Below are 16,754 nucleotides of genomic sequence, written 5' to 3'. Positions count from 1 at the left end.
GCAAACACATACGAAATAAATCAAATATAAATGTACCACAAAAATACAGAAAGCTCATTAAATACATTTTAAAATGATTTGATTCACGGACTCAATTTCAGCAGTCCTTTCATGGGAAATTAATGTTTATTTATTGCGCAGAGATTTTCAATTAGACGACACGCATCAATATCAGCTGAAAAAAATAAAAAAATAAAAAAATAAAAATCAAGAGTGTTAGTAACACTGTTCATTAGTGCCCATTAATAATGTGATTGAAGTACAGCATGTCAGAGAGAAGAATCAATGTGTTGATGCTTATAGCTGGTAAGCCATTGACTTGTAATGTCTTCAAAAAAGAGCAATGTCTCCCCCTAAAGGACAATTATAAAAACATTATTCAACGCACTGGTTGAACTTTATGTAAATAAAGAACAATATGTCTCAGATTCATTGCCTAACGCATGAGCAAACCAAATTAGCAACAAACCACATTTTTCAGCAATAAAAGGTAAAATAAAGCAGTAAGGCCGGGCCATAGCAGCGGAGAACAGGGAGCCAGTGTTTTTATGTTTCTGTTTAGTGAGGTTTTCTCTCCAGTGAGGGAAAAAGCAGCTGTCCAGGAGAGAGAGAAAAGTCGCAGACACACGACAGTCGCATGTGGAAACATCACTCTAAACTCAGAACAGTAAACTATTGCCACACCAGACAGCCCAAACATTATAGCTGCTAGGGTTATTTACAAGAAGAGTAAACTGAGCTTATTTTTAATCAGACAGTTGTCATCCAGAATATGCTTTCCATCTTTAAAAAAAAAAAATTGCATGAACAATCCTATTTGAGCATCCATGGGGGTTATATTTAACAGCGTATTTATTTGTGTTATTTGTTCAGATCCTTTAACATTAGCCTACAACTATCTCCTTGGCATGCTGTACTACATCATGTTATATAACATTATATAATAGTGGAGCTAAAGTTACCTAAAAAGAAAGGGAGGTGAAGACTTAAAAACATCAGGATACCTATAATTTAATAAATTGTATAGTACTTTCATATGAAAACATCTTTCTAATGTAATAGATCAAGTCTGCAATTTGCGTCGTTAACCGTTACAATCTGAACACATGTAAAGGTAAAGCAATCTCCAGGTGTATCAGTTTCTCAATCATCAAGCCCCAAAGGTTTAGATATACATAACCTTGGGTTAATGGTTGAGTCACTTCTGTCTCACTAAAACAGCTCATGCAAGATGAGTCAACTGGATGAGAGAAGTACAGTCATAGTTTTCACACTTTGGATTACATAATTCTACTTTCTCTGACATCATGAGAAAGACTGCCGTACAAATGCTGTGAATAGGGAAAATCTTGTCTTTCTGATGGAAAACAAGATAAGAATAATCTAACAATGAGTTAAGTTGGTCTAACAGCAGTTGTGATGCAATCGTCCTGGCACGCCACCTTATTATCAGAGTAAATTTAGTGCTCTTAGAAGAGCATTTAGAAGCCCATGAGAGGGAATTCTCAAAATACACCAAGAAGTGTGTTAATGACATAGATGAAAATACTCTCATGATGACAATGGGATTGGGCTGAATCTATTTATTTCACCAAAGTCACCTTTCAGAGGATGTACCAGAAGAGGAATAGTTTCCTCTTTCTATTGGTTCATGCCATGCATTTTTTATGTTGGTTTGTTGGGGTCTGGGCTCTAATAATAACAGCTGCTATACCAATTATATTTACATTACATTTACATTTATGCATTTCGCAGACGCTTTTATCCAAAGCAATTTACATTGCATTTCAAGGTACACATTACATTCTCATCAGTTCTTGTTTCCGATCAGTTCAGTTCCAATATTATAGAACATAAAAAAAGACCTGAATTAAATACATTTCAATTGACTAAAAAAATATAAAATAACGTGTTTTTTTTTGGTCACAATAGGCAAGGTGCAATATGGACAAGGTTAAGCTACATATAACATTTGAATATTTTTTTAAAGAAATGAATACGTTTATTCAGCAAGGACATTAAATTGATCAAAATGTTACAAAACATTTTTCAAATTCCTTGTATCAATATTTTATATAAATGCTGTTTTATTGAAAGATTTCTGAATTTCTATTTAAAGAATCCTGAAAAAAAAAATAAGTTTCACCGTTTCCACAAACATTAGCCTAAGCATCACAACTGTTTTCAACACTGATAATATTAAGAAATGTTTCTTAGAAATCAGCATATCAGAATGATTATGAAGGATCATGTGACACTGAAGACTAGAAAACAAATCAGCTTTGCCATAATATAAAAAAAAAAAAAAAAAAAAAAAAACTGTTCTGTTTTTACTGTATTTTAGATCAAATAAATGCAGCTTTGGTGAGCATAAGTATATATTTAAATCTGACTAGTTAGGCTACATTTTACATTTATCAAAAAAGTAAAAAAGTGCTTTAAACTACAACAAGAGAGGGAGAGTGCTGATAATACAACAGTACAACAGTAATGAGGAAACTTACAAATGAGGAAAAACAAACATAAGCATTGCAAGCGCTCCAGAGTTCGTCCTCACAGAGATGTGACAGTGGCTTAGACACAGTGCCGGAGCACAAAACTAGTTAATAAATGTTAACAAATACCAGACATTCTCAAAGTGTGTGGACACACAAACCAACCTCCCGCTGACTCTGCTTTAAAGTGATTCGGCCAGAAATAAATTAAGATTGAAGATCATTAAACTCTCACTGTCACTGTCCAGCCTGGGAATGGCCACAACTGACTGAAGGCAGATTATCTAAGAGAGTTCTAGAAAAGAGACATTTTAATCTTGTCATTGTGGAACAAAAATACTCAAATACTGGCTTAGGAGTACAGACAGCATTAAAGCTCAACAGATCAGGGTGGGGAATATGAGGATTAATGCTATGTTTAGCTGCTAAGGGCATTGTGAGAGAAAGTCAGAAGTTCATGGGTGCCAGTTTGGTGTCTGAAGTCACACTGAGCATGTTAGCACATTATTGACACGAGGTCTTTGTTCATATGACATCTGCGTGTTACATACTCAAGCAGCCTGAGTCAATCCCACAAGAGTGTTTTGCACAGGTGTTCATAGTGTTGTTTCAGTGAGCCAGCTCTGTGATGTGAACACTATTACACATACAGGTATGTAATGGTTTGGACCGCATCCAGCAGTGACGTACAGTACAGTGTCTGTGTGAGACAGCTGTGCTCGTCATCGCTTTTAGAGTACAACCACAATGCTGTGCTCAACCCACACATAGTCGGACTGAGTTTCACGGACGAATAGAAAGACGGGCGAAAGGGCAGATTCCATCAAGTCCACAGGGTAAAACACAATGAGAACCTCAAACTGTTTACAATTTCACTGTTTACTCGGATCATTTCCTAGATTCACAGACCCATGAACACTCAGCAATGTTGCGGAATAACCAACTAAATGTAGTGTGACACTATCAACTACATTTTTAGAACAGTGAAGGTCCAGTTCAGCTGTTTTCAAAACAATGTTGTTTTTTCAGTAACAAGCTAAAGAAATCCTGGAAAAAAAAATAGTTTTCACAAAAATATCAAGCAGCACAACTGTTTTCAACATTGACAAGAGATGTTTCTTAAGCAGCAGATCAGTATATTAGAATGATTTCTGAAGGATCATGTGACACTGAAGACTGAAGATAATGATAATGAAAACTCAGATTTGCTGTAACATTAATAAATTATTATAAATTTAGTCATTTTAAATTTTAAATTATTTTTAAATAGATTTTTACATTTTGTTTGCAGAACAAAATATATATGTTTTTATTGAACACTGATGGAGCAACAGATTTTGTATGAATATAAATCATAAAAGTGGTTTGTTTGTTTGTTTGTTTGTTTGTTTGTTTGTTTAAAAAGGATTTCAAGGATCAGCCAAATTTCCACATGCATCTAGCCTGGCAAGCCAGACCTACATCAAGATGTTAGGTCTGGCAACTCACCATAGACACGGCTCAATCCGAGGGGCGGGATAAACGGCTGTCTTTCAAATTCCCTCTGCACGCAATAGGACAGCGCTTCAACCAACCAGAGCGTTTTCCCAACAGCGGAGCTTACGTTGGTTGATAGATTCAACATTTGAATCTGGCCGGCAAAACTACGAACACATCTTCCTTTTTTAAGAATGACTTAAGTGCCGTTCTTTGCTCTTTTCTCAAAGAAAAACTTAACTCCAAGTCCTCCAGAGTCGCGGCCAAAGCCGATTCGAAAGACTGTTCTCCAGCAGCAGCCGCCATTCTTTGTTTTCAAGTAGCAGGGAACCGTCGCAACTCTGTCGTCATCATGTTAAGCCCGCCCCGCCTACTCTATACACGACGTGATTGGCCTGACCCAATTTAGGTTTTTCCAGCACGAAAGTCAACGGAGAGTTGCTAGACTACCCTGGCTGCAAAATAATTTTTGCTGCCGCTAGGGTGCGTCTAGATTTCTAGGCTAACATGCATCATCAAAAGCGGTTGTTAAGAAAAGTGCTGAGCTGAATTTTTGTGACATCTAGTGGTTTAAAAGAGAATGAAGTCGAATGCGTCTTCTACCCCGGTGCGCCTTTAGCTCCATGTACCCTTATTGTTTATTTGTTTATTTTTCAAAGCTGAACAAAATGGAAGAAGTAGCCTAGCTGTATTTGTGTAAGGGAATAATCAACTCACTGTCTGTCCTCTCACTCCCACATAAAATCTTTGTGAATCATTGTTCAAAGTGATCCATCTAAACAAATGCATTCACTAAATCAAATTTAGTCTAAATCTAAATCAAACTTCCTAGCGTACAAAATACAGAAAATGCTTATTTGGTGCTAAAGAAACATTTCTTATTATTATCAATGTTGAAAACTGTTGTGCTGCTTAATATTTTTTTAACTGTGATATGTTTTTTTCAAGATTTCTTTTCTCTAACTTTTGTGCCTAAAAAAGCTGCTCTTATTGTGAAAATAAATGAGGCATATATCATCTGATTTATATTTAAAAAGATACTGCCCCCTTATATAGTTTCAATGTAGTTCGATGTAAGTGCCAAACTAAAACCTTTTAGCTTAGCATCACTGCAGTTGAACTGCTTTAACAGTTTCAAAGTAGTTTCCCCAACTGACACTCTCACACACTAAAATGTTTAAGAGGATGGAGTTTATGAAAGCATCCACTTTGAGGATTAACTCTCTTATGACACAAACACAAGCAACTAGAACTAGTATAATACCAGTGGCTGTTGTTATAACAGTGATCACTTCAGGGCTGTGTGTGGGCATGCAATTGCCAAAGAGTGTGTGACTCACATCCTTTTTTCTAGACAGACAGGTACGCATGAATGAAGTGACTCCCCTTAAGCTGAACCGAGTTGATTAAGAAACAGTTAACGACGTTAACAAAAGTCTGGGCCTCTACATTGTCTCATCCCTCTCTGTCTGAAAGATGTTCCTTCAAGCTACAAGACAAACACTCAGCCTTCTAAAAAGAGCAAGGTTAAGCATTATGTAATGCCAGAGTCATTTAGATAATGAAACCCTGCCTTTAAAAAATTCTGTTTTTTGTTTTTGTTATTTGACTGTAGCTGCAAGAAGCTGCTGGAGGCCGAGTAAAATCCAACATATGGCAATGATTTCAGCATTAGTCTGCACATACATTTAACTGTCCGGGTGTTGATGCACGTTTGGAAACGATGACAGAATTGAATTAAATGTGTCTTGCTAACAAGTGACACGTTTTATTATTAACACTAAAATACATTTTAAATTATCAGACAACTTATGAGTGCACAGTTACAAATGTCTTGAAACATTAAACAGACAGTCAGTATGTGTGAGAGGATGGACCACTTCAATAAAAGTGAAAAGGAGAAATAAAAATTCTCATTATGGTGGATGTAAGACTGGAAGTCAATCGATTCATTGGTAGAGTTTGTTTATTCTACAATGTTACAGCATGATTAGAGCTAAAGCAGCAACATTTTTCATACCATTGTTCTCTTTGCTTTGGAACAATATACATTCTGGGAAACACTATACAAATTAAACTGAACTGAAGACACACCACAGCAAGAGACAAAAACATCCCACTGAGAGAGAAGAACATTCATCTAACAGAAATGAAACAGTCATTTCATTTCTGGAATTAAATGAAACATTGATTTCTGTGGTTGTGATGTAATTCGGGAGATACGAGTAATCTGCCTAACAAGGAAAAACATCACATGACATGTCCAATTGTGTGAATAATGTCCATGTCAGGTCTGCACAAGTGAGATAAGATAAAATTGGACTGGACTTGATCTTGATGTCCTTGAGCACAAGATCCTGGGATGAGTCCTGAACTATTTGACATCCTGCTGTTGGTGAACATCTGAGCCTCAAATCATTTTTAGGACAAAAACATGCCAATACTGAAGGATGTTTAGAAGTCAATGTCAACTAAATACTGTGCCTGTTTCCAATATCCGCAATGTGTAGCTAAGAGTGTTTTACAGCAGCTCTTAATATTTTGTATGCAATTACTTGACTAGTAATGTATTTGGTGTAATCTAATTACTTTTCCTTTGTTAAAGTAAAGTAAGGGATTACTCTTAACTTTTCTGTAATTTAATTACAGTTACTTCTGATGTAATTGCATTAAATACTGTATGGACTATACAATAATTCTATGTAAAACAATAGTGGATTTAACATCAAATTTGAATGTTAAACTATATGTTTTTAATGTAACTTTCTCCCATTGCACACTTTGGTAAGTTGAAGAATAATTTATGTAAATGTATTGTTTATCTGAAAGAAACAAAAGTGCAGTTTCGTGACTGTCCTTGCATTGTTCAATTCGTAGAGGTTGATATGGGATTTAGAAAGTAATTGGTACTTTTTAAATACTTTTAGAGAGTAATTAGTATAGTAATCTAATTACACTGTTGAAGATGTAATTAGTAGCTATATTAATTACTTTTTTAGAGTAGGCCTAACTTAAACACGGCTGTACATTGTAGGGATGGCCATTAACACAAATTCCACAATTCGATTTCAATGAACAATTAGTGATTCTACTCTATTCCAATCTCAATTCAATTTGATTCGATACCGATTCATTTAGATATAGCAGGTACAGTACATGTAAATTTTCCTCAAGAAGAAAAAAAATCTCAACAAATACAGTAAACTATACATGGTAGGTTACTGTATCTTACGGTATCTTTCAACATACCTTCTGATGTTCATTCATGTGTATTTAATGCTATAACTGGTAGTAACGCTGAAGAGACGGTCAGTTTAATGTGAGCTCAGCTCTGCCGCAATCCTTGAACTGAGCGATCTGTCAGTGTCACACCACATTAAAGAGCATTTAATAGTGTTTGAATTTCATAATAAAATTAACAGAAACTGTTTCATACAAAAAGTAACAAAGCACAAGGCTTGATATGATTTATTGCATGGTGTACGACCTACAAATAATGTTTAGTGAATTTGTTCTTGTATCAACTGAAAACAGCATAGACTAAAAGACCTAGTACATGACATTTATAATGAACTGCAACATACTGTATTGTATTCTGTCACCTGTTTATATCTTATGTCACTCACTATAGAAATATTCTTGTATGCGGGAGATTGGGGTAAGATGTGTCAATGGAAAGCTGTGTAACCCACCCCTTAAAAGATCAAACTATGCATCTTTGGCATTTGACTATGTATTTGTATCATACTGTATTAAACCCTGTAAACTATTTGGCTATGAATTAGAAAATACAGGAAACACGGTTAAAAAGTGTTAAATACCATGAGATAAACTCCTGCATGGTTTATAGAAATGTGAATAATAGGCAGCAAAACAAAACTATAGAATGGGATTGTCGTTTGTTGTCAATAATTATTCGGTGGAATGCCTCGTATGCAATGTTTCTAACACTCCCCCTTATGGTCTCTTCCATTTTTTCTTTCACAACACAATCACAGGATGTATGTTCTTATTATTAGAGGTTTTTGCCAATATGCTTCTTGGGTTCGGGTCAAAAAACAATTCTAAGCAAAGCAAAAAAAAAAAAAAAAAAAAAGCTGTTGTCACTGACACTAAAACATCCCCTCTCTTTTATACATACAGAATTCAAGCAAAGCTCAATACGCCTCTTCCTAGCTCTCACGGTTCAGCCTGGCATACTAACTAAGAGCGAGGCACCTATGACATCAGAGCGTGGATGATTATCTTCCTCTCCGGTTCCTCTTAACAGGGCTTTCTGCCAGGGACCTTCGTTTAAATCCAAAAGCATGTGCTCCTGTTTGGGCCCCCGTGCTGAAAGATTCCCCATTGTTCTCTGGGGCCTGGCAGTGCTGCTAACATGCTGAAGGGGAAGTTTTTGCATTTCTTCAAGATATCAACTCCTTCATAGCTTATGGCATGTACTGCCTCATTCTGAACATGGCGAGAGGCGCCACATAAGTATAATGTTTGACCTTACAAGTCCTAGGAAAGCCAAATATATGAGTGGAATTACAAATCTTCAGCTAAAGATATAGAAGTGCACAAAGAATCATCTGTATTATATTATGCATCTAACACGAACCACAGCAAGAAATATTTTAATATAGTAGCTGGTACAATACTGTTCAAAAGTTTGAGGTTGGTAAGATTTTTTTATTGTTTAGACGTATATTATCCTCACCAAGGCTGCATTTATTTGATATTGTGAGGTATTACAATTTAAAATAATTGATTTCTATTTTATGTATTCCTGTGATGGCAAAGCTGAATTTTCAGCATCATTACTCCAATCTTCAGTGTCACATGATCCTTGAGAAATCATTCTAATAGGATGAGTTGATGCTCAAGAAACATTTACTATTATTATCAATGTTGAAAACAGAAAAGGTGTGTTTTATTTCAGGAATATTTTGATGAATAGAACGTTCACAAGAACAACATTTATTTAACAAACAAACAAACAAACAAACAAATAAATAAATAAATATAGTAACATTATAGATGTATTTACGGTCACTTTTAATCACTTAATGCATCCTTGCTGATTAAAAGTATTAATAAATACACTGCCGTTCAAAAGTTTGGTTTGGCTTACAACTTACAAAAGATTCTATTTCAAATAAATGCTGTTCTTTTGAACTTTCTATTCGTCAAAGAATCAAAAATGGTACACAACTGTTTTCAACATTGATAATAATAATAAATGTTTCTTGAGCATCAAATCAAGAATTTTTTTCTGAAGGATCATGTGACACTGAAGGCTTGAGTAATGATGCTAAATATTCAGCATTGCATCACAAGGATAAAATACATTTTAAAATATATTAAAATAAAAAACTGTTATTTTAAATTGTAATATTTCACAATATTACTGCTTGTTTTGTATTTTTAATCAAAGAAATCCAGTCTTGGTGAGCAGAAGAGATGTCTTTTCAAAAACATTATTTTTTAAATATATATACTGTATTTATATAATTTAGATAGATAGATAGATAGATAGATAGATAGATAGATAGATAGATAGATAGATAGATAGATAGATAGATAGATAGATAGATAGATAGATTAAATCACACTAATTCCAAACTTTTGAACTGTAGTTTGTCTCTGCATATCTTCCTTTCCCTAAGGAATTGCAGAGTATGGTCAAGTGCTCAAAGCAAATATGGAGAAAACATCACCATAAAAAAATACAGAATCAGTCAGGGAAAAAAAACAGCAACTCAGGCTGTGTAAAACATCAAGCAAACTTTGCCTGCTGAGGGAAACTTGTCTAACAAAACCAATGCAGGTAGAAAAAAAATTCTTGATAGCATCAATAATCGTGAGCAATCATCTTGGAGAATCCAGTACAGAATGAATTAAGCAGAGTTCCGTTGGGAAAGAAGCAAGTGGTGTGGGTGGAAGGGTGTGTCTGGTGGTGTGTAGACTACATCACTTTTAACTTCCTTCAGGGATATATGTGGCAGAGTCCCTCACTGTGGTTTTAATGGACCGTGTTGTAAGCAAACCAAAAAACAAAACAAAAAAAAATGCAAAATAGACAAATCTAAAAATGAAAGTGTGATTAAATTGACAACTGGTATGATAGAAAACAACCCAAGAAAGATGCATTTTGCATCAGTTTTGGCAATTAAAAAAAGTGCACTGCAAAGGTTTAACGTCTGTTGGAGACTTGGCATAAAACAAAGTCATTACACAAGATCTGTGAGCCAATTTTTCCATTACTGCTTTTAAGTCTACTTAACTGATCCAGCAATCTTCCTTCCCTCTACCGCTCAGTATAATTGCTTCACCTGAGCTTTCACACACAGCCTGCTGCAGTACTACTGCAAACTGGGGCAAGATATTGTAAAGTTCAATCAGATCACCCATCTCTGTGTGTATGCAAAGGTAAAAAGATCTCTTTAAAAAGAGTTTCATTAGGCCATATTGATTTCCAATCAACAGCCACAGTGAAGATATCAAACAGAATACATCTCATCCACTCTATAGGGGGTAATATGATGTCTTAAAGGCTTTTCAACAAAGCACACAATGACTTGAGTAAAGTCACATGCATCTTGAATGAGGGACTGAAATAGAAACGTGCATTTGGAGCCTAAATGATACTGATAGGGGCTAGTAGGCAAATCTTATTAATGAAAAAGAAATGCAAACTCTGATTAGAGCGGTTAAAGAATAAAACAGAACATAATTCAGTGATAAAAAATAAGAACTATTTAACACACACGGGTGAGAGTAAATGACAGATTTTTCTGTGAACTTTCCCTTTAACTGTTATTAATTGAGCTTCTAACTCTGACAGTAATTTTATAATACTTGCATGGACTTGAATGAACAAAAATCTTGAATGTGGACTGAGAAGACTATAAACCAATGGTCCTCAAACTTTTTTTCAACTGGACCCCCAACAACAATATTCGAAGGCCCCCTAGCTATAGGTTTTCATTTCTTTGAAAATATATTCCCAGTTTCTTTAAATTAAAAAAAAGTAACTCAAATAATTCAAATCAAAATCAAATTTAAATTAAATTTCAGAATTCCAACATTTTTAGGAGCTGAATGTTCTTCAGGGTTCCCACTCTTTTTATACAAATGAAATTACATGACTCTTCAATTCATCTGTAATTTACTGTATATAATGATTAAGGATTTAAAAATGATTTTTTTTTACACTATAAAATATTTTAGAGCTTGGCTAACTAACAGAATATACAGTATATTTATTTTAAAAAATTGCCCCTAGCATTTTAAGAATTTATTAATTTACCTTTTTTTCAGGTATACGATTTAGATTATAGATTATTTTAATGTTTATATCTTTAAAAATGTTAAGTCATTTTGAGGCCTCTTGAGAACCATTGCTATAAACAACCAATGAATCAAAAGCTGACACAGTCCATGTGACTTTTCCTGTTCATTCAGGACAAGATCTGCCTAAGATTTAAGATCCCTGAATGTCAAATCAATGTGGATTTAAATACTCCAGCACAACTAAAATGTAAACATATAGTCACTGCAGCAGTCCCAACTCCCAAGCCAAACAAGGAATTCAGGCACAGCAGCCCAGAGCTGCCACTGGGACTCTACACATCCAACAGCCACATTCTGAACCAACCATGCTTCTTTCCATCTCACCACAGCAGGCTACGTATAAAAATAATTAGGGGTTAGACAGAGTTCTCTTTTAACTCAACCTACTCTGGGATAATCATATACAGATGCCATTTAGCCCTTTCCCCTTGGAAGAATGCAAGAGATCTACAGTGTTTGATAAGATACTGGGGGTCAATGACAAATAAGTATCAGAAATTATAAAGGAGAAATATCTAGTATAAAACACGTCAAGTTTTAGTTAATGAAATATATATATTCATGTTTGTTTCACACATTTTTGAAAAAAAAAATAAAAAAAAATCAAAGAGTCAATTTTGAAGAATAATTTTTTAAATTCTAATTTTCTAAAATTCTAATTTTCTAAAATCTTCTTAAAAATCTTAAAAAGTACTAAAATCATTGAATACAGGACTCTATTTTCAAAAAAGTTTTTTTTTTTTTTTTTTTTTGGGGGGGGATTTAATGTTTTTAATTTAATATTATTTTAACTTCAATCAGTCATGAGGTCTATAGGTTTAGTATAAAATGGCCTCTTGCGTTTTGGTTAAGCCACACTGACAAATGTCTTTCAAATAGCCTATCAATGATAATTTAAAACAATATTTCTTCACTGTACTTTTTGTTTGTTTGTTTGTTTTACAGTTACACCACTTAAACAAACACTTTTGACTTTAAGCACCACAATAAGCCGGACAAAACAGAGCCACTCGCACTGCGTCATTTATTCTGATTGTAGGAAATTACCGTTACCTATAAATTACTCCTTTATCAATGGATAAAATAAACATTATTAGCTAATTGGTGTTCGTAAATGTTAATATAGGAAAAGTAAACGGCCGACTGTACAGCCAACACATAGAGTCCAGCTGAGCCTCTGGACACAGTGATCACCGGAGCTTCTTTACCTGCGGGGTCTCCATGAAAACACTCTGTCTGAACTTTCCACGGCGGATCTCCATCTCCAGCGCGGAGCCCCGAGCGACAGTCGCTCTCGCTGTCTGATTTCGGCAAAACATTCGCGATTTTTAAGTTGATCCTTCACTCCTAAACAACGCTGTTTATTCTCACAGACCTGAGACCAAGCCGCAGTTTGGTTTGGAGACGCTCCACGTTGCAGCGGATCACTGTCACAGTCACGTTCATAAATGACGTCCCTCGATCCCTCTATTTTCTGTTAAAAAACTATAACAGCAAAAACGGATGATCGCAAGCTACTCTGCTGCTCTCACTAGAGCAGGCTACTTTAATCTCGCATCTACAGAGCGTGTGATTGAATTCCCAGAGCAGATAAGTTTTTTTCCGAGATTGTGAGCCAGCAACAGCGTCCTCTGTCGGCGGATAAGCGGTAGGCTTAGGCTATATCAACTAAACAGTTATTGATGGGCGATACTGCAAATTTCGGCATCGATCCGATACCAAGTAAATACAGGGCCAGTATCGCCGATATCGACACCAATACTTCTTCATTTTAAAAGCATGCACTTGAACTTGTATGCACTTTCCTGTGCTAGAGCAGTGTGTCATGATTTATGAGGTGAATGCATCATATATGCTAAATCTGAATACGTTTTCATGACTACTAGGCCTAAATATTTTGTGATTTGTGCTCTCAACTCGCCTCTAATTAGTCAGTGACTTTTACAAAACTACCCTAATTATAGTAGGCCCTACTAGCCTACTACTACCAGCCTAGTACTAGCCGACTGTTCAAAAGTTTGGGGTCTGTAAGATTTTTAATTCTCTTCTGCATTTATTTGATCAAAAATACAGTAAAAACTGTAATATTACAGTTTAACATAGGCTATCTGTTTTCTATGCCATAGTAAACTGTCAAAGCTGAATTTTCGGCATCATTACTCCAGTCATGATGATAATTCATTTTAATATGCTGATTTGCTGCTCAGGAAACATTTCTTATTATTATCAATGTTTCATATTTTTGTGGAAACCACGATACATTTTATGCAGAATTATTTGATGAACAAAGTTTAAACAGTGTAAAACCCTTGACTGTCACTTTTGATCAATTTCGATCCTTGTTGAATAAAAATATTAATTTCATTAAAAAAATCTTACTGACGTCAACATTTTGAACCGTTATATACACTTTTGGTTTGTTTATTGCGAAATAACTCCCGGTTGTTTCTCTGTCATCTAAGGCAAGGCTTCGTTTCCCAAACGCACTGGGCCTGTGAGCTCAGCGAAGCACCAGCATCGAACGCTCTCTGATTGATTGGTTTCGTCTTGTATCCAGATGACTAGGAGAAAAAGTTCTATCCCACAAAATTATCCGCTAACATTCGCTTATTTTTCCACTTAGAAGCTTATTTTACGCACTGAATTGCGTGCTAAATTAATAAAATAAAATCTGGTAAAAAAAAAACACATTTGGATCGATATTTTTATGTGAGGATTGATCCTTTTCGATACCACGTCAGTATCGAAAGTATCGATACTTCAGGATCGATCCGCCCATCCCTACTAAACAGGTTTAGGGGGATATGAAACCAGGGGGGCAGTGTTTTGGAAAATATTGAAGCTTCCCCGGGCGCCGCCATTGATTAGCATACCCCCACCTGCTGTTAGCATTCCATTGACTCCCATTCATTTTGGCGTCACTTTGACAGCGAATAACTTTACATCTGAGGCGTTTAAAGACTCCATTTGTCCATTATATATTTCTAAAGAAGCACGAAAATGTATAAAAGGCTCCATTACCTTGTATCTTACGTTATGGCCCTGTAGATGCAGTTTTTGTAAAAATAGGCTAACAATTGCATCATAACCACGCGACTCTCTGTCGCGCAGTAGAGAAATTACCGTATGGACAGGAGGAGAAGCTCACGGGCAATCGGGGGGACGTGGAGGCAAAATGACAAAGTAATTAATCAGAATACAGATAAAGTTGCTCCTGCTCCTAGCTCATGGACACCTCCTACTCACACTCTCCGTCTCTGCAAGTTTCGGAAGGGAATGATTCAGATTTCTCTTGGCACAGCTACTAGAAGACAGACGGGTTGCTCACGTCACATCTACGTCGTCAAGCTCAGTTTGAGTCTGTGCAGTACGGTCAGCCATCAGGAAGTGAGAGCTTCTAATTGACTTCACTTTGACTTCACTCGTTGTGTCCAGTTTATATGAAACAGGCAACATTTAACACGTTGATACATAGTTAGCCTACCTTGACTCGACAAAATGGAACATGGGAATCACGTAAACACGATTCAGTGTCAGAAAAGTCACATAGCCTACTAAAATGGGGACTAGATTAAACAAAACCGAGGCCTGTTCCATAAACTGTGTTTAGAAAATTGGGCCTGGGGACTACAGTCCAAAAACTTATTGGGGATTACAGTCCAAAACCTGACTTGAACTAAACCTAACAATTCAGTCGGGGCTAAAGCGGTTCCATGAGGACAATTTAAGTTCATGCGATCCTGCTAATTTTACCCAGATTCAATGAATCAAGATCAATTTGATGTGCACGCTATTCTTAAACTGCCCTAAAGGTAGATCATGGATCAAATCCACCATGGCAAACAGCATAGCGTATATCTTTTGTGCGTTTGAGACATGGTGTTTTCCTCAGTGCATAACTTAAATGTCACAGGTATATTCTCCCTCTGTAAAAATTAGAAAGTCATGCAAATATTTCCATGATGCGCAAATGCTCGCCAAACAGAGCGCTATAGAATAGGATCGCAATAATTTTACTGAAATATATATGTTGCTAAAACATTTGTTGTTGGAAATTAAATTTTAAACCTACAAGTAAGTGTAATTTTATGATAGCTAGCAGTAACTGTAGGGACTATTGTAATGGGGTAAATCATTGGCCTATAAATACTGTAACTGTAGGCCTAATTACTAAGCAGATGAGTTAATGTGTTGTGACTAGACAAAATGGTACAGTTCTAAACGTTGTGCAACAATGGGCATAAGATAATGCTCAGAGAGCAATACAAAATCACAAATCTTTTTCAAAAATGTCAAGCAATCATAAAGGCTTACTGTTGATCGAAGAGCGCTTCTGGATGCCATCTTGTGTTTCAGTTGTGAATGTGTGTCTTTTTTTCGGTACTTTGATGTAAACTGTAATTATTGCATGTTTTTAGGACCTTGCTAATAATGTTAACGCTTATTATCTTAATCTGCATCTAACAAATGTTGTAACCTGCTTTACTGACAGTGCATGCTACTTAGATTGCTGCTTTTGTGCTTTTACCAAATTCTTTGTTGTTGCTGCCTGTGCGTATAACTATGCTGTTTTTCGGAACTAATTTTACTGAGCTTTAACACTTTCATATTGTTCCTCTGCTGCAGCTACTGTGTAGCGGACAAACACAACTGTACTACTACAGTTGTACTTTTATTGTCAATTGTTTATAAGGTTTTATGCTTTCCCTAGGGTGCCATTGTACAACTGGCCAACAGGACTACAGATGAAAACTAGCCCTTGGCTAATTCTGGCATGTTACAGGTGTACTGTTGTTAATATGCACTGTCCTGGTAAATGAATAAAAAAAAGAACAAAAAGAAAACAGAAAATAAAAAAGATCTTCTTCAACGCTGTCTGTACACCACCTTTCATTAATGTAGAAACATGTCCTTGCGATTTCTGCGTCCTGATCCAATCTGAACTGAGAATTCTTCTGAATTCTGATTCTGATCATTAAGAAATTTGAGAAAGTGATGATTCAACTGGAGAAGCCAGTGACTTTAATTTGTTTTTAAAGGAAATATCCAGTTTCAAAATTTAGTGTTATGTTATGATTTATGAAATATATTGGCTACTGTGATCATTTTATAATTTTCATCTGGTGTTCTCTTTTAATTTAACAAATAATAGGCCTATATGAAAAAAAAAATGCACTGATTTTGTTACCTTTACCTAATGTTACCTTTTATTTATAGGTGAATATGTGATATATTGGCCCTGTTCTCAGATGCATTTTGATTGATTGGATCACAAGGATGATGCTAAATACAGGACGTAGTGTGGTCGAAAGTGCTCGAACAGCCACAAAAGGCTGACAAATACTGATCTAATGCATAAACATTATGTGAAGCATGGTAGCCAGACATGATTTAAACTTTGAAGACCCAAATTTGGTTTAAAGATGAAAAATGTACCAATCACAA

General features: G+C 35.6%; 1 protein-coding gene across 2 annotated transcripts in view; it reads right to left on the bottom strand.

Moving 5' to 3' along the window:
• Window positions 1–12,871, bottom strand: part of rtkna (rhotekin a) — a 69,574-nt gene extending 56,703 nt beyond the window's left edge. The window contains exon 1 of one of the 2 annotated variants that reach the window (XM_079871460.1): window positions 12,518–12,871. In XM_079871460.1, coding sequence (XP_079727586.1) covers window positions 12,518–12,628 — 111 coding nt within the window. In that variant the 5' untranslated portion in view covers window positions 12,629–12,871. The remainder of the gene's footprint in view (window positions 1–12,517) is intronic. The other variant, XM_079871457.1, reaches the window with a different exon arrangement.
• Between the last annotated feature and the right edge of the window lie 3,883 nt (window positions 12,872–16,754).

The sequence above is a fragment of the Squalius cephalus genome (assembly GCF_949319135.1).
Source record: "Squalius cephalus genome assembly, chromosome: 5".
NCBI lineage: Eukaryota > Metazoa > Chordata > Actinopteri > Cypriniformes > Leuciscidae > Squalius > Squalius cephalus.
Note: the sequence above shows the minus strand (reverse complement) of the source record. Positions and strands in the feature narration are given on the sequence as shown.